Source organism: Dreissena polymorpha, chromosome 2 (genome assembly GCF_020536995.1).
Source record: "Dreissena polymorpha isolate Duluth1 chromosome 2, UMN_Dpol_1.0, whole genome shotgun sequence".
NCBI classification, from domain to species: domain Eukaryota; kingdom Metazoa; phylum Mollusca; class Bivalvia; order Myida; family Dreissenidae; genus Dreissena; species Dreissena polymorpha.
This window is the reverse complement of record NC_068356.1, coordinates 72,907,208-72,926,741: the sequence shown is the minus strand read 5'-3', so window position 1 is coordinate 72,926,741 and position 19,534 is coordinate 72,907,208. Positions and strand designations below refer to the sequence as shown.

General features: G+C 35.7%; 2 protein-coding genes across 6 annotated transcripts in view; one reads left to right on the top strand and one right to left on the bottom strand.

The window, feature by feature from the left end:
* LOC127867588 (uncharacterized) overlaps nt 1-19,534 on the top strand; it is a 138,202-nt gene that overhangs the window by 5,539 nt on the left and 113,129 nt on the right. The window contains exons 3-4 of one of the 5 annotated variants that reach the window (XM_052408864.1): nt 128-329; nt 443-1,596. The exons of the other annotated variants lie outside the window; for them this stretch is intronic. The gene's annotated coding sequence lies outside the window, so the exon portion shown is untranslated. Of the gene's footprint in view, nt 1-127; nt 330-442; nt 1,597-19,534 lie in introns of those variants that run through there. 5 annotated transcript variants of the gene reach the window in all.
* The window catches only part of LOC127869810 (uncharacterized), a 41,758-nt gene continuing 37,756 nt past the window's right edge, over nt 15,533-19,534 (bottom strand). Inside the window, exons 8-10 of the mRNA XM_052412469.1 lie at nt 18,217-18,391; nt 17,783-17,962; nt 15,533-17,078 (exon numbers count right to left, since the gene is read on the bottom strand). Coding sequence (XP_052268429.1) covers nt 16,636-17,078; nt 17,783-17,962; nt 18,217-18,391 — 798 coding nt within the window. The 3' untranslated portion in view covers nt 15,533-16,635. The remainder of the gene's footprint in view (nt 17,079-17,782; nt 17,963-18,216; nt 18,392-19,534) is intronic.

Genomic DNA, 19,534 nt, shown 5'->3' with positions numbered 1-19,534 from the left:
TTAGCAGTAACTGCATATAATAATCATAAACTATAAATTTTACCCAAAAGAAAGGTTTATTACTTCAGTATCATAGAAGAACAAGCATATACATATATAATTGCTCAGTTTGTGTATTTTCTTTTAGATTGTCGACGCACCTTTCAACGGCGGTCAACTTATGTCCATTCACGCCTTCATGGAGAAAGATGAGAATTGCAAGCAGGTACCACTCATGTTTGCCCTAATATCAAGACGACGATGCGACGACTACACCGCTGTGTTCCGGAAGTTGATTGACGTCTTAGGCACTGCTCAAGTTGAGGAGTTTATGCTTGATTTTGAGCAAGGTATTACAAAATTAAATAGTCTATTGCAAGTAACTCTTACAATCCTATTGCAATTTACATTGTCAATTAGATAATTAGTTTATACATAAATACGATTATGAATGATCTTTCAGCTGCTTGGTTGGCTGTGCGTGAGTGCTTCCCGGTGCCATAGTGAAAGACTGTGTGTTCCACTAGACCAAGGCTGTTTGGGCTCGGGTGATGGACCTCGGGTTGAAGCCTGCGTATATGCAGCGGTCCTCGGCCTTCAACCTCACTCGCCAGCTGTTGTGCCTGCCATGGGATCCGGAGAAGTGCCCCCCCGGAGAACTGCCCCCCGGAGAACTGCCCCCTTATTTTAAAGGTGGCGGAGAGGTGCCCCCCCCCATCAAATCGGTGGGGCGGAGAACTGCCCCCCTGTCAGAATTTAGTAGGCGGATATCTGCCCCCCATCAAATCTGTAGGGGCGGAGAACTGCCCCCCGGTGTCATATTAGTTATTAGTTACGTAGTGAAAACAATACTTACGGGTAATTTTACGTTATCGCCGTACACATTTTATCCGGTAACAATTTAATTTCAGTACAAGTATATTACCATTTATCGAACTGAATAACACAAATTGTCTAGAGGCATGTGATACTACTGTTTAAGGCCCTTGGTACGCATCTGCACCACTCACTATACATGAATGCCTTGTAAAAGTCGTGTTTTAATAAGAGCGCGAAACATAGTCGAGATCCACACAGGAAACGCGTGCGTGTTAATACTGGCAATGTGTTGCAACTAAATATAGACGTGCAACTCGGTACTTATGGAGGAAAAGTTACATCGGAATTAATTTACATTATAAAGATAGTATTGACCCATGGAAAAAACGTTAATTGACATATAAAAAAGTAAATTAATAGGCAAGGCAAAGGCAATAATTTAGCTGACTTGAAGAAAAAAGTGAAGTGAAGTTGAATTTATAAGCAATTTATTTATGTTGTTTAGTTAATTCATGTCTTCTAGCACCTTATCCGTCGGTAGCATCGCCAGACCGTCGAGTCGTCCGCAGTTTGCATTTTGAGCAGATCATGTCGACATGCCAAACAAACAAAATCGGTAACAGTTGCTTTAATTAGCAGCTAATAAGGCAGGTAGAGAACTTGTTACCGTTAACGATAAGTACCGCGATCTTTTAATCTTTTAATTGGTAGACCGGACCGACCTTAATTGTTAAGAACTTGTTAGCTTTGAATAAAGCCGCATACGGGTTTATTATATTGAACCGTCCAAATCCGTAATTGGCGAAAACAAACAAATAAATTATTGTTTTCAGCTGGCATAAGGATGGATTAAATTGCATGCTAATTGTTATTTTTTACGGGGAAAATATCAAATAATTCAGCCGCGAAAACTTTTTATTAGCAAAAAGTTATTTGTTTTTCTTTGTTCACATTGACGAAAATCACGTGATTATCAAGTTGGCGACGTGACGATGTCCATGCCGAGGTAGGTATTTTATGCCGTTTTATAACTTTTATTACTTGTACAACTTTATATTACTTTTGAAATTTCACTCAATTTCCATACATAATAGCAAGAAAGTTACTGGCGTTATTGTCATTATAATACTCGCTTTATATATCACCGCTATTTCTTGAATTAGGGGGCACTTCTCCGGGTCATCAATTCTGACAGGGGGGCAGTTCTCCGCCCCTTATTAATCAGCAGGGGGGCAGTTCTCCGCCCTATACAAAAACAGTGAGGGGGCAGTTCTCCGCCCAGTGAAAAATCTTTGGGGGGGGGGGGCAGTTCTCCGGGGGGGGGGGGCACTTCTCCTAGAGCCGCCTGCCATTACTACCAGCACAACACATTGGCCCAACATTTATGAAGTTTGCCGAGCACGAAAGGGCACACCCAGAGCGCGAAAAAAGAAACAGACTGATGGATTACATCTCTCGCCAATGGCTTGACCACCCTATATTCGATGTTGACAGTTGCGTCGTGTTGGGTTACCAGATACGAACTAATAACGACGTTGAAGGTAATATTTCTTTTCTTTTTTTCCCCCATTCTGTTTGTAATGTAATAATCGCTTCTATAATGCCTCTATTTAATATTACTTCAACTGTCCGTTTTTTGTTGGCAAAATATCAGTATTCTCAGACATTCATAAGTGATTAAAAAAATCATCCATTATACATGTTCATATATCTTTTTGCGCTTGGCGTATTTGTAATAGTTCATTATATTTTACTTCAGTATATCACCATTAGTTGAACTCGCGAGCTGGTCACCGCGGTCTGACATTCTATAGATTAGTTCCTGTGCTGCTCAGTGAGTGCAAGCAGGCACAACGGCACGCAGCCCTGATCGCATCCGGCAGCAATGACGGCACAATCAGAGAACGCCGGTACAGACGACTCTCCCAAATGATCAGCAAGTTGTTTGAGCAATACTCTGCAGGTGAGCTCACGACCACCCACTACCTGCGAGCTTGCGCAAAACTCTATGGACCGCCAGACATGGAGTATTGTACGCTGCATCGCTAACACCCAGTAGGCAAACCCACTACCTGCGTGCTTTCGGGAAACTATTGACTTCTCTTCATGTTGCTTGCTTCTAACAATAAAGATGCTTTCATTGTCGTTTACTACTGAATTATCCTATGTGTCCATCATGTTGTTTTACACTGTTATTTTATGTCAGATAAATAAATTAATAAAATAGAAAAAAAAATATTTTTTGTTTTTTTCGTTACTTCTTTATTCTGCGTTAAATTAGTGATCTGATTAATATCCCCTTATTCAAATTAAAATTGGGGGCGAAACAACCAGGTCCGAAACGTCTCGGGGGCGCAATAACTAGGGGGCGAAAAAACTTGGGGCGAAACGTCTGGAATTCTTGATTGCTTCCATAGATGTGTACGCTTTCAGCTGCTCAAATGTATATGCACTTTTAGTGTTAATTAAATAATTCACACTGTCAATGTATGTGACTGATGGCAGACATTTATTGTCACTGACGAGATCGCCTTTACTAAAAGCGTACGGATCTCTTCCGCCTATCAAGGATATTTTTTCCTCGTATCTTGTCCTTTCCTTTCCTTCTAGGCGATCCTTGTACGAGTTTAATGATTGCTTATCTGCCATTTTAGCATTCAATAATTTCTACTTAGTCAGTATTTTTCTAGAAAGACGACAATTCACGAAAATTATTCAGATGTAGATGTAAATGTAGATAGCGCTATCGATAGTGTGTTTTGCCAAACAAAATGGCAGACACTTCCTGTTAGCGCGCACCTGCTATTATCTCGGGAACTATGTATAGACCAGTTGACGAGTGACGTCACGCGCACCTGCAAATATTAGACTCCGCCCACTGGTTGGCAAAAAGAGGTGAAATTCATATAAGCGCATAAAGAGAAGGTTGAAATAATAATCGTTTTTATTGATAATCATGCACTAAATCAATTATAATTTTACTAACTATGTCTGAATAAAACATAAGCGTGCAAGGAAATGCATTTTTGGAACGATTATATTGTTGTTATTATTTGTTTTTACTATAAACGAACTCTGTAGTGGAACACAATATACGAGCGTGGTATGCGGTTACCATAAAAATCTCTACTTGGCACATCTTCGCGACCATGTTTTAGATAAAAAATTATCTGATATTGAAATTCTTTCATAATAAATCAAATTAAATGAACGAACAAAAATAAGGATGTTAACAAACAGATCGACTTTATGTACGCAACATATAGTAACTCATTTATGCCTGTAAAAACTTGCCTTGTTACACATTAAATAAATTCTCTTGATAAATGTAATTGTTTTTATTTAATTATTCACACCAATTTTGACACTCGTTTCAGCGTTTTTAACCCGGTGTTTTATTGCACCTTTGTTCATCATAAAGCGATTATCTCGTTATGATCGGATACTGTCAAAACAATTACAAAGAACACATGGTGTGATAAATCCAGGGACCTATTCTTGGGCCCCTGCATAAACCACATGTGGCACACAAGTGTCTGGTTATTAAACACAATTTATGATACCTCCATGTCATCTCTTGGCATATTGAGCGATCATCTAAGCAAAATTGTAAAGCCAAAATACGAAACAGTTGCTTTAATAAAATATTTTAACATATTTAAAAAAATGAAGATATTTGTCCGAAATGGATTAACGGGAATTAGTGTATGTACATATTAGCCTGTTTAATCATAATAATAGAGTGTTAATAACTATAAATTAAATATATTTTGAGTAATTTCATTGCTACACAATTAACGTATTTAACGTGTACCGGCAAATGTAAACTCGGCTATTACGTGTTAAGATTGTACGTTTCTGTAGTGTACAAAATGACATCATGAAAACAAGCAAACAACAAAAGGGTAAACAATACTTGCGTAAAATAAATAAATATATAGATTTATTTATCATAAAATGCTAGATTGTTATCACTCCTTATCACCAGTAAAGAGAGTGCACGCAAAGATAGTTTAATTTGCTTAATATGCAGTTCTTGTTTTTCATATGTATGCTAAACTTTATGATATTGTCATCCGATGGAAACGAAACGGTAATTCATTCCATGGAAAATAAAATTACTACAATGTTTATAAATTGTAATGTATTCCGCTTTTAAGGCTTCGTTTTATAATTGATTAAATGCCCCTCTTGCAGTTTCGCTCCCTTATGAATAATAACAATATCTACACCACTTATAATTATTATCAAATTAATTTATGTGTTCTTTCGGCTATGTTTAGCATACGTCACCGCTTTGGGGCTACACATCACCCAAAAGCATGATTACTAATTTAGTGTTTCATTTTTATCAGGCATGCGCCTGTCTGCTATAAACATTTTGTATTGAATTTCAGGCAGAATCAAGTTAAATTAAGCAGTTTAACAAAGAGATTGATCTATGGTGACAAACGAACGTACCGACTTACGTCGCGAAAATACATGACAAAGCGAATAAAGAAATCTAATAATTTGCAATTCAAATTATTAAAGACACAAGCATTCATTGAAGTAACAGATAAATAAATAATGCATGATCAGCAATATATATCTGATTTCAAAAGAAATATATAATTACGTGTATAATATCACAATTTAACAAATTACCGTTTCGAGTGTTTTTTGTTTTTAATGTTTTCGCGAGGCGGAATTAACATCTGCACATGCGCATATTATTTAAATACTTATTTTTTCTGCGCGATTATTTAAATTAAAATTATCTCTTGAAAATAACTTCATATTAATCATAGTGTATACATTATTTAAAACAAATCCATATTAAAAACAGAATGTTAAAAAAATGTGCGCCTGATAGCTGATTTTGTCCTTTGTTGGGCGGCCCAAATGGGACCCGTTTGGGACCCATATGGGCTGCATATTATTTGCTTATGCATTGATTTTATATTTTTGGATAAAATATTAGCAGTTTAGATCAAGTTTGTCATGTATACATACGTTTCAAGAAATAAGTTTTTAATCAAATAAATACATGTTTATATCTTTTTTCTGATAGCGCAGTAATATGGGACCTATATGGGACCCTTATCGGCATTCCCACATGGGCAAGCCCATATAGGTCCTATATTTGCTTATGCAGTGATTTTATATTATTGGATAAAATATTAGCAGTTAAGATCAAGTTTGTCATACATACGTTTTAAGAAATTAGTTTTTAATCAAATAAATACAAGTTTATATCTTTTTCCTGATAGCGCAGTAATATGGGACCTATATGGGACCCTTATCGGCATTCCCACATGGGCAAGCCCATATAGGTCCCAAATGACTTTCATATGGGACCCGTATGGGACCCATATGGGCTGCATATTATTTGCAAATGTTTGCCCAGAAACAGCCCGGTAGCTGATGTTGTCCTTTGTTGGGCGGCCCAAATGGGACCCGTATGGGACTTATATGGGCGGCATATTATTTGCTTATGCATTGATTTTCTATTTTTGGGTTAAAAATAAGCAGTTTAGATCAAGTAAGTCCAGCATATGTTTTAAGAAAAGAGTTTTTAATCAAATAAATACAAGTTTACATCTTGTTCCTGATAGCGCAATAATATGGGACCTATATGGGACCCTTAAGGGCATTCCCATATGGGCTAACCCAAATAGGTCCCAAATGACTCCCATATGGGCTTCTTACCCATATGGGTTTGCCCAGAAATAGCCCGGTAGCTGATTTTGTCCTTTGTTAGGCGGCCAAAATGAGACCCATATGGGACCTATATGGACTGCATATTATTTGCTTATGCATTGCTTTTCTATTTTTGGGTAAAAAATTAGAAGTTTAGATCAAGTTAGTCCAGCATACATTTTAAGAAATGTGTTTTTAATCAAATAAATACAAGTTTACATCTTTTTCGTGATAGCGCAATTATATGGGACCTATATGGGAACCTTATCGGCATTCCAACATGGGCAAGCAAATATAGGTCCCAAATGACTCCCATATGGGACCCGTATGGGACCCATATGGGCTGCATATTATTTGCTTATGCATTGATTTTATATTTTTTGGTAAAATATTAGCAGTTTAGATCAAGTTAGTCCTACATACGTTTTAAGAAATGAGTTTTTAATCAAACAAATACAAGTTTACATATTTTTCCTGATAGCGCAATAATATGGGACCTATATGGGACCCTTATGGGCATTCCCATATGGGCTATCCCATATTGGTCCCAAATGACTCCCATATGGGCTTACCCATATGGGTTTGCCCAGAAACAGCCTATATGGGACCCAAATGTGCATGTTTGCTGGGTTAATATATATACTGAAAATAGAGTAGTTAAACAAGTAATAGAATGAAATTGAATCGTGTACATCTTTTATTGGTTTATGTTGTATCTTTATCATAGGCCTAGCCCACGAACACATGCTCCACTGGAGATTCACATACCATACGTGAAATTTGACAAAAACGATAAATTTACGACAAATTATTTTATGTGGGTGGCTACAAAGATCTCTTCAAAAGAACGAAACGTCTTCTTTCAGTCTTGGTCTCGAGGAAAGTGATTATGTACCTGAGGAAGATCTCTGGAAAATAAACTAGGCTAATCAGCCGCACACCTACTTTGTGTACGACGTGCTTGTGGTTTGGTTACAGCGCAACTATCCCAACGCCGATTTGCCGACGCTTTGCGAAGCTCTCACCAAAGCTGACTGTGATAATATCGTTAAAGAGCTTGGCCATATTGTGACAGAGAATGTTCATCAAACACAAACAAAACAGGTTTCTTGACCTTGGACGATATTTACTGTTCATGCATTCTCTCTCAATGTCATCCAATTCCACATGAACATGTTTGCGAAAGATCTACACTAGAAGCATTATATCGGAATCAAAAAGGCGTTTTCATGTGGTATAAACATTGGTTTTATGTAAACGTACAAAAATGAAATGTTGTTTATTATTTGTTTTAAAATGTTTTCTCAATTGAAATATAGTACAGTCTGTGTTGAGTTTTCAGTGAGAAAGTGAATAGAAAGTTATGTGAGTTTCAAAAAAAGATTCGCATTGATGTACATATTTATGTACTTCGTTTTGTATACCTCTTTTGTATAAACCGTTTCTATAATCGCTTGTATAAGTTACTGCTGGTTTGCTTTTATTGTATGTTGAAAATCATGTTAGCACACAGTGGTAAAGGTTTAACAATTGTAGTTAGTATCTGTCAGTGCCTGTCGTTGTTGACTCATCCCTCATCAACAATATACTTCAAAACAGTTTGATATTTAATTGTTAAATAAAGACTAAGTTCACATACTATGGATACTTCTTGCATGAAACAAGCACGTGTCTTATTTGTTAAAACATTGTCCTTATTGTAAATGGCCTTTCTGCTGCATTGTTTTCTACATATGTTTGAACCATTAAAAATGCTCTTTTCAGTTAAGACCGATTAAATTGTGTTAATTTTGTAAATGTCTATATTGATTTTTAAATATTTCTAGTCCTTTTTGGAATGCATTCATTATTCTGAATCATGAATCTCTGTTAGACGACTATGGGAACTTAAACCCACTTGTATATTATGATGCATATGCAATTTTTCTCTTATGTATTGCTCAGCTCTGTTCATGATCCTTTTTCATTGTAGATAACTGATAATATTTTTGCAAAATTCTTTTCTTTGATCAACTTTCTTACTTTTTCTAGCAGATGTATGATTATAATTCCTTTTGAAACATTTGCTGAACGGAATATTTTTTTAAATTTAAAACCGTGTTTGTCTGAACATCTTACCTTTTTTCGGTTATAGTTATGATATGCTTGAGTCTTTTAGTTCACAGCATTATTACCATTTGTCTGAGGATTTTCGTCTAAAACTAATTGTGCCAAGAAAAGCTTTGCTTTTTTCCGATTACCGTTGATAATAAATGTGTAAACACAGGTAGTCCATTTCAATATTATAGCCTTTAGGCTAAACTTTAATGATACAGAACCATTTGCAAACACTCTGCAAGGCAAACTTGCAACTGCTTAAATGTTAAGAAAGTTTAATAACTTATAGTACTTTAGTATGCTTGTATTTACATCTTAATTGTCAAATGTAAATTGTAATGTGTTCTATTTATTGATACTCATGTAGTTTTTGTTAAATTTGTATATTTGATATATAGTAATGAGATCAAGTCGATATAAATCTAACAAGATTGTTTAAGAGTGATTTTACATGTACGTCTGTATTGGATATATAAATATATGCGTGCATTTTTCTAATTTGTTTCATCACACGATACCATACAAAACGACCATGAAAATCCATGTTAAACCACATCGTTGCAGCATCAAACCTTAGCCTAAAGCGTTATTGTAGCAAAGCAAACAATGTACAATACGAAACCCAAAACGCTGCTCAAACCGTTTTATTACCTCATATAATGGTTAACGACACATCACAGCGTTGTTCCATATTGGCCTTTTTTTTTAAATGCATGTCTATCATAAATGATAATTGATTGATGACCATTGATTCATGGATTTGTCCATTAAAAATGGCGACAACATATCAAAACCTGCTTAAGCCTCGAAATCTATGAATAATATGGTGCAATTGTGTGATCAAACATTAACCATCGTCTGCACACGTGACTTTCCACCTTTCATTCCGCTGACTGCTGGATCTAAAAAGCTCCTGTAAAACATCAAGTATAAAATTAAAATAAGGAAAAAAAGAAGCCCGCATCAGGACTCGAACCAGTGACCAGCTGAGTCCTGAAGTAAAAACCAATTTGACCGCTCGGCCATCCTGCCAAATATGTATGAAAGACGTATGTTATAGTTTATATAAGCAATCTTTGTAGTTTCACAAAATTAAACGACAACAACAGAACTCTCCAAATTATTCAATCGTTTCGCGTTGCAACGCTTTATAATTTTCAGGTTTTTAAATCGTCAAAATATGCATATAATGGCTATATTAGATCATGGTAAATGTTCAGTATTACTGTTTCCTCACAAAATATCATAACTAAAACGAAAATTTGCGAATCTAAAACAACTTTTTTCAATTGTGTCAATTTACCAAAACGTGAAAAGATCCCTTTAAGTATATTATTCTCAAAAATCATTTTGCGCTTTCAGCATATATCATTTGTACGAATTTTCAGCAGTAGCAGTAGTAGCAGTAGTAGTAATAGTAGTAATATGCATTCAGGTTTAGTAACAAGTACTCTATAGTACAAAATATAATATGCTTTCATAAATTCATAAACTCTATTTTTTATATTTTATTTTAAATAAGAGATTGAACATAACTCAATATAACAACCGTGCTCTAAAGAATAGCCTTATTGGTTTAATGTTATAAGTATGTTTTAAGAAACTTGGCATGCCTGCTCAAGAACAGGGCATATTTTGTAGACGTACGTGCAGTCAAGTAGTTTCCCGATGTAAAACATAGATAAGTATCCAGTTGAATAATAACAACTCGGTAATAAAATTGAGCTTTAGCCCATGTTGTTTTGAATAAAGTATTGTGTTTTCTTGCACCTTATATTATTAAATTATATTTATTTTTTTACGGTATGACTGAACATTGTCATTATTCATTTATTATCTATATACTCGCATTGCCGCCTTAGGAGAACATTGGCCTATGCCGCATATGTTGTTTAAGTACATAGGTAATTTTGCCATATGGTTTCAACTTTAGCTTACCTGGTCTGTAGTCTATGGTGACAATCGCCACCTGTCCCTATCCTTGCCCTGGTATGCCATGCGGCTTGCACTGACGATGACGTTATTTCCGCCGTGGATGTATACAATAAACGGAAGTGAGGCATTTTCTGCGGCATGAACATTAAGGAAAAGGTTGATTTCTGAAGTCTGAAAAAACAACAACACTAGTTCATGAATAGTTGATATTTTTGTCATTGTTTTGAACTTTCTAGGCTCATACATATACCCTACCTTTATTGTCATTCTAGAAAAAGCTATGAAACAATTGTGAAAAACAACAACACATATACCATGAATTGGCCTATTAGTCGATGATGTGTAATGTTTTTATTTTATATCATGTGACGCAGTCTTTAAAGCTCAATAAACATACACATAGTCCATTTCAGTGTTTATAGCGATTATTTCTATTGATTTAATTGTAACACATCGTTTTCCAATGTCGTAAAATATGCTGAACTACAAGATGAATGTAACGGCCAATTGGCCCAATGATAACAGATTGTATGACCGCTATCTCCGGCCGTGTGCGTGATTCTTACCTCTTTACTCAAGAACAATACATTAATATAGATTGGAACACCCCACGGTGACGTTTACAATTTCCGACGGGATCTTGAGCAAAACCACGTGCCCAAATGTAGCGAAGAAATATGATATATGCGACGGACGTATCTGGATGTCAGCCCGCCATTTACATGAAATTATACAACAATCAATCGGCAGCATGCATACCCAAGACATATCTAATTAGCGAGATACGCAATGAGTAATTAACTTGGTGCGTTCGTCTCGTCTAGTTTGACGTTACATAGAAGATACCATCTGTACTAGCCATCTGACATCGTCCTGAAACATGTATCCATTAATTCATTAATTATCTGGGCAACATCCATAATTAGAAGGTACAATAGTTTATTAGTTTATTACAGTCTCATCAGCATATATACAATCACAACATACAATTAAACATAAGCATAATAATAAAATGCTGCCACTCGGAAGTATCGAGTTATAAGAGACAAGAATATTATATCAACATAAGAATCATCATACACTTATCGTGAAATGAAAGGGAGCTAACCCCTGAATTCACATTACGGAAACTGTAACATGAACTGCAGAGTTACCTCTCTTCCAAATACCATAAAGTTATGTAGTCTCCAAGGTCTGGAAATGAGTTAAAACAGCTTTGTTCATTTTTAGAGCTATGAGACTAAAGTCACAGTACAGTAAAGACTATATTACATAATAAAAGTTTGATTGCCCCCACTAACCTCAACTTAAAATTTGGCATAAGAAATTAGTCATAAAATACTGAAAGCGAAAATAAAGCACTATTGCGCATAGTAAAAATATGTCTTACAATATTTTCTGGCTATCTGGCCGTTTAGTATTTCGTGTCCAATTAGCTCTTAATTGTGATTTGCCAATTTCGTTACCAGCTAATAACATTGAATTTCTGTTGTTAATACGTTTTCAATGCGTATATTATTTAGAATACTAATATAAAATATAATATTTAATGTTATATTATTCAATTTCTTTTTGTTGGTAATTTACTTTGTTACGCTACACATTTAAGCGCTAAATTAACACATATAGACGTACTGGTACATCGTTTTTACCTAAAGAATCTCAGCAATGACTTTATCCAAGGCATTACATACAGCAAATATACCTCTGATATTTGCAGTCCATGTTTGAATGCCAAGCTCAGAGCAGTTTGAATGTCCACCTTAGTCGTAATTTTGCGGTTCAGATGTGAATGATGCGCAAAGAGCTTGCTCGATATTTTACCTTGATAAATTAACTTAATTTCGATATAATAAGGCTTTATCGATATTTGGTCTTTCCGGGCACAGGTGGTTAGCGTGTGGCTATGGTATAAATTAGTGAAAACATCATTTTTCACTATCAAATATATATAATTATAATAATTATTAGTTTTTTTTTCAGAAAAGTTGATTTTTCGTTATTATTTGAGTATGTATCATTCAAAATGATGTTTTCACTAATTTATATCAAAGCCACACGCTAACCACCTGTGTTTCCGGTATTTGTTTTTTTAAGGTAGCTCTTAAAGGCGGATATATATTCATGTTATTTCGTGTTTGAATTTTTGTCTTAGAGCTAGCTCGGCATACTTTCTCCGTCGATACAGGGCTCAACATTAACGGTTGTCCTATTGCCCCTGGCAAGTAAAAGTTGGGTCCGGGCAAGTTATTTTATAATCTAGTTGTCCGCCCGGGCAAGTGCAAAAAAACAACAATTAAGAGCATTTAATTTAGACTCTAATTGCTGTAATCATTTTGTTAAATGCGCAAAAATAAAAAAAAGGTTTTATGGTGTATAATTTTTGATCTTTTGATCTTCTTTAAAAATATGAGGTTTACAGTTAATGTGATAATTCATGTTTTGACAAGTGGTTTTACGTTCAGGGCAAGTAGATTTTCTAAGTACTTGCCCAGCAGGGCAAGTTGGTTTTTAGGTTAATGTTGAGCCCTGCGATATACAACAAACACTTAAATTTACGGTTGGTGTGTCTGAATTTCGATCTTTGTGCTTTCTGAGCACATATAATGGGTTAAGAATCGTGGTTTAGATTGAAATGTTTCATCTCGTTTAAAGAGGCCTTTTCACAGATTTTGACATGTATTGAATATTGTCATTAAATGCTTCATATTGATAAATGTAAACATTGGATCTAAAAAGCTCCAGTAAAAACCAAAAATAAAAGAAAGTAACCCTGACATGGGCTCAAACCACTTACCCCAAGAATAAAAGTCTATCGCTTTGACCACACGGCCATCCGTGCTCATTAAATGAGTAGTGTATTTTATTCCTTATATAAGAAATCGTCGTAGTATCCCAAAATATAACGACAACAACAGAACTCTCCAAATTATTGCAACGCTTTTTAATTTTCAGGTTTTTAAACCGTCAAAAGATGCATATAATGGATATTTTAGAGCATGGTAAATGTTCAGTATTTCTGTTTTCTTACAGATATCATAACTAAAACATAAATTTGCGATTCTGAAACATTTGTTCAATAATTTTGTCAATTTACCAAAACGTGAAAAGGCCCCAATAAAAGTCAATATATTGCTTATTGCTTTTGGGTTGACTTTAGATCAAATTTTATATTTGCGGTTGAATCTTAAATGTCAATCGCAAAATCTGGCAACATTCAACAAAGTCATATTTATTAACCTACAATTTATTAACCTATAAACACAGTATCTTATGTATATACGGTTTCACGAGTTATTACAAATAGTGTACACGCAGGTAACAAGTATCATAAGAGTTATTCACATATCACAAGTTAAACCACTGTCAAGAGGTGTTAAGACTCCCCACTTGCTGTACTTAAGAGCCGGACACATCTTGCGCTTGAAGCGCTCGAGACTAGCCTGAAAGCAGCTTCCAATTGTTTCATAGGTCCTCACGATAGAGTATACAATATAAAATCTCAATTTCAATATGCAATATTGGACTACAGACAGCGTGATTTTCGGATGTAATTTGAAGTTAAGGATATACTCAGCGTTGTGCTTTGAATGTGTAAACATCGTTCTTTGGCGAAAGATATTATTTTATAACGCAGTCATATGAAAACGGGTTATAAGCAAAATTAAAAGAATAGGCTAGCATGTTAGGACGACCATGAATATGTTACATCATTTAAAAAACAAGAAAATTAGGCGTCTTATCAAGCACTCTCTCGCAGTTGGAAGCACCAGGGATTCCGCTAAATGAGGCAAATCCCGACATCATGATATTTTTTTCCCTGGTCTGTGACATGTTCGTATACATTTTGAAAAATTTGATGAACTCATAGTTAAAATGTACACTTTATTTTATTGTAAAAGCATTTGTAAATGAATTTGATAAAAAAAAATACATGACGCTGTTAATTTTGTTTGTTAACGAAATCGAAGCGTGACACTTCGCGCGAAAATTACGTCATTAGAAAATGCACTGTGGGAATGTTTTGGTTAAATTTACCGTTGGTTAAATTCCACTATGCGCGGTTAGGTTACTTTGCGGTATTTCGTGTTTATACAATCGAGTTACCTTGACGGTTACTAAACCTGAATAACCGCAAACTTACCAAGGTTTAAAAGCTACCGAGCGGTAACTTTAACCAGCGTTTATACAATTGGGTGATGTAAGAAATAAATGTCCAACATGCGGACACACCTGATTTTCTGCGCACGAGATCTCGCAACAAATGCATTCTATTTGTCTGAAACCAGACATACCATTTTGAAATAAGTGGCGTTATTCGCGAACAATATTTGAGAAGTTGGCTTTTATGCGCCTTTATATACCCGACCCATTCTTGAAAGTGGGAAATCTTAGTGATGGTGAAAACAATATCAAGTACAAAGTCTCATTTCAAGAAAATGTTGGGGTCAAACGAGCGAAAAGCGCAACTTTCAATTACGGATATATTTTGTACACAATTAAATGACATAAATTAGCGTGCAACTAAAATTTAAAAACCGATTGCTATTTAATTTTTATTGCAAACTCTTACTTACATAACTTGTTCAAGTTGGAGTGAATGCATTTCAAGTCAAACTTATTGTGTAAACTGTTGGCAGTTTCATTCTTTTAATAATAATATAATTATTGAAGATGTAGTTTTGTGAATTAAATCATGGACCTGTACTGGAAATCAAAACTTCTTAGCAATAACCGTAAAATATATCATTTCATTTGATCAGCGACTGTGATGTTATGATCTTTAGTTTTGCAAATATGTGATTTATTCCAATCAAGGAAATACTGATTTAGTCTTATTTTACCTTAAAATAGGTAGCTTATTTAGGTTCAACTTTTTTTTCCCGCTTGAATCCACAAATGCTTGGTCTGATAATAACTTAATACTAAATACACCCAGGAACTCGTATACAGAGCTCGAAGAAAATCGTCATAGTTTTGTAATTGTATTTATTTAAACAAAAATATAAACATCAACTGTGTTATTGCAATAATTTATACAGAAACATATTGTACATGCAGATGGAAAATGTTGAAAGACCATAACATCGAAAATGGTCATAAAAAATAAGAAATCAAATTTTTGCAAATAAATTTAATTAAGATCATAAAAATATAATACGAAGATATCACAGTTAGAAAGACAAAATCCGGAGCAAAGTCAAAACGTGTATAAGAACGAGAACTATAGTTGAGCCTCGCTTTGGGAATACTGGGCTTAAATTACAATTAATCTTCCGATATCTTTATCATATGAGTCGTGCTCTGAGATAACTGGGCATAATGCATGTGCGTTAAGTGTCGTCCAAGATTAGCATGTGCAGTTCGCACAGGCTTATCAGGGACGACACTTTCCGCTTTTATGACATTTTTCGTTTAAATGAAGTCTCTTCTTAGCAAAAATCCAATTTAGGCGGAGAGTGTCGTCCCTGATTAGCCTGTGCGGACTGCAGCATATTGCATAAGTCACGTTTCCGCATTACGCGGGTCTTTAAAAATCTTTTCTATCAAAGTGGAAAAAAGTCGTTAGCCAATGCTGGCTTACAGGGAAGATTTTCAGACACACTGACCGCGTACGTCACTCATGTGTGACTATATAATTAAACGATTTCCCTTATATCATGGACCCTATACTATTTCGGTAGTTGTGTGTGTCACAATGCAAGACAAGTGGCATTTACCGAAATGTTTTCATTGATTTCTTTCCCTAAAGTTCTTGTTATTTGATATCTTGAAAGCAATACTGTGTGATCAACATAAGGCGTCGATAAATAGTACATTTCGTCTTCCCCTGACGATTTTAATACCCAGCACTGACCCTGAAAGTCTTGGGGATTGAATTTACCGGTTATGCGTAATTGTAACTGGGCCAAAACGAACACACAATTAGAAGTCCGCATTTCCCTACATTGATTAGTGTTACATCCTATACTATCAAAACGCGGAGTTGTTGCCAATGTTTGTAGGGATTATGCTTAAATCAGCCCATGAATTGAATGCAGTGTATTCATTCGGGTCTGCTGGCGTTATGTAAAGGTCATTTAATGTGAAAAGCTGGGTTAAACAGCTATGCCGAAAAAAGCCTCACACGGATGGGTCTAACTGAGAAGCTTTCGACGCCGTGTCCATTTGACCTCGTTCTGAGCTAGCACTACCGGCCGCTTGAGATCGTGTAGCGTAAGCAAAGTGCATAGAAGTCAATGCATCAGAAATTACAGTCAGATTGGACCGCTCTAGGCAGCGGCACAGATGAGCAAGATCGGCTACTTCTGTCCCTGTATTCTGAAATAGCCATGTTCTCAGAACAGTGTATTTAAAATCAGGATAATTGTGTTTGTCCCTCAGCCACTTTTCCTCTTCCGGCTCGTAAACCGCCGGTATGATGTTCAGCTCACGGAACAGGTCGCGTCGATTCGCTTCCCCTCCGATGTTCGTCGCAATGTAGGTAATACACTGCTTAGTGAAGAGATCATCAAGGGTGAGCACATGACTGGGATAGGCCCTCCGGTGTGCTAATTGAAGGAGGGCTGAAATATGCAATCAATATAAGGATAATACACGTTTTCGAGGGCGTGATCATCTGCAGGATGTTTCATAGATGTTTCTTTCGACAGTTTCGTACAGGTCTATCTAATTTCGTTCCAACTAAATGTTCTAAAAATTAATACTGCCAAAATATTGCCACTGAAGTATTTCAAGCATACAGCAGGAACGCTGAAGGTATATAAACACTTACATTTACAGCACAGTCTTTTGAAAGTGTTGAGTAAAAAACCTTAACTTCATTGAGGTTACCAATAAATAAAGCTGTTGTCAAGAGAGTTCAGATGGTATAAATTTGAAAAGTGGATTGCAATATTCATTGCCTTTATTTCTGCATGCATGAGGAAACTGATGCTTATTCAGTTCCCCATTTATGCTTGGAAAGTCGTCGAAGGCTGGAGTTATTAATAAAATAATAACTTCATTGAATCCAGCCATTACTAAGGGAAGTAACTGCGCGTGGATCTGGATATGAAAAACATAATGGCTTGAACGGCACGTGAATCGCCTTGTTAATACACCATTTCTCCCTTTTGCCAAGTTTCTGCACCCTGCCAGAGGGCATAGTAGATAGCGTTTATGCAATAATACTTCAATAATTATTATTTGAAAAGATAAATGCTGGGTAGGTTTATAAGTTCATATCGCACGTGGTCGATTTCGCGCCAGTGATTTTCCGTAAACGTACCTTCTAACTGACTTCCAGTCACCAATTCTGGTGCCTTCATGCGAACATCCGGGACTGCATCTACCTCCACCTGGCTACTCAACGAATTACTGCTAGTGTTCAGCGTCGCCTTGCTGGCTGGGGCCGTTCGGATAAAGGCTGTGTTCTCGCTAGCAGAAGTTCCGGTCATTGTGCCTCGTCCTTAAACATTACATTTTACAGTAACAACGGGCTGAACAAGTATTCCTGATTTACGAAATGATGTGTTCGGAATATCAATATCATAACTATATACAGTAACAATTGCTAGCATTACGTTTCGCGATGATGAAAACTATCAACTAATAAAAGACTAAGGTTCTATCTGACACGGACAAAATACAATTATTTCAAACGATTGTTTTACCAATATTGTATTATTGCAAATTGATAACGGATAGCTAAAACCAACTCACCTGATTGCGATCTTTTACGGATTAATTTCATGCCCACAACAACAATCAAAACACCCACAAAAATGCTCGCAGCAAGACCGCCGTCTACAGTACCCCTATCAATGTTGGCACTGGCTTCGGCTCTTGCATTGATCTCTACCGCCACATAGATTGTGCACGATGCTGTATTTGACATCTGAAAATAAACGGACGGTACTTGATAAAAGATTGCTCTATCGAATGTATGACTGTATACTTAGATAAAGTGACTTGTTAACTCAAGCTAACATCGATGAAAACGAGCTTTTATGTGTATGTAATTACCCGTCGTGCAATAAACCCGTTTTGCAATGATTTGATTTTGTTTAAATACAACACTTGAATTTCCTCTTTCAAGCCAATTGAATTAATAAATACAAGAGTAATGATTTTATTGCAAACCGAGTTCATTGCAAAACGGGTTGATATACAAAATTTACATGGCAATTAGATACCCCAACTCGTTTTGCAATAAAAAAATTTGCAAATTAATGTGCATGAATGATTTTATTGCAAAACGGGTTTATTGCAAAACGGGTTGTTTAAAAAATCAAATTGCAATTAGACACTCCAACCCGTGTTTTCAATAAATTTATTGCAAAACGGGTTTATTGCACAACGGGTTGTTACTTGGGTACATACACTGTGCATCTTAAAGCGATTCGGAGGCTTAATATATGGGAATTGGATTATTGCAATTTAGTGTTGGCATTTACTATTGGTTGCAAAACATGTATGTATGTTCGTATTTCAATGATCTAAAAACAGTACACGTCTCTCATAACGACAAAAACGTTTGTGGATAATCTTTCTTCCGATTTGTAACGATACGCCTTTGAATTTCAATGTCACAATGTAAATGTGAAACGAATTGCTACGAGGGTTAAACAAATGTACTTACTGTATTATGTGTTCTATAATATGTTACATGTATGCTTACGTTTAAATCGGTCAATTGGCCGAGATCTAAACCTAGCCCACAACGGGCATTGATACATATTCTTACAGATATGATTTGTTTCACAAATTAATAACAACTAATGGTGTAGAAACACCCATAATGCAACCTGGGCCCCATTACTTTTTTGTCATTAAAACATCCACTTTAACACAAACAGAAAGTCAACGTTTAAATTCGCCACATACCTTGTATTTATTCACATCTATTTGCCCTCTACTTGTATTTGGAATGATCTTATTAACAGCTTGAATGTATTAGTTAGTTCGTTCAAACGCTGCTTCGACTTTTAAATGAACATTCGATAAGCGGTAAACTTATATATATACTCATTGTACTACC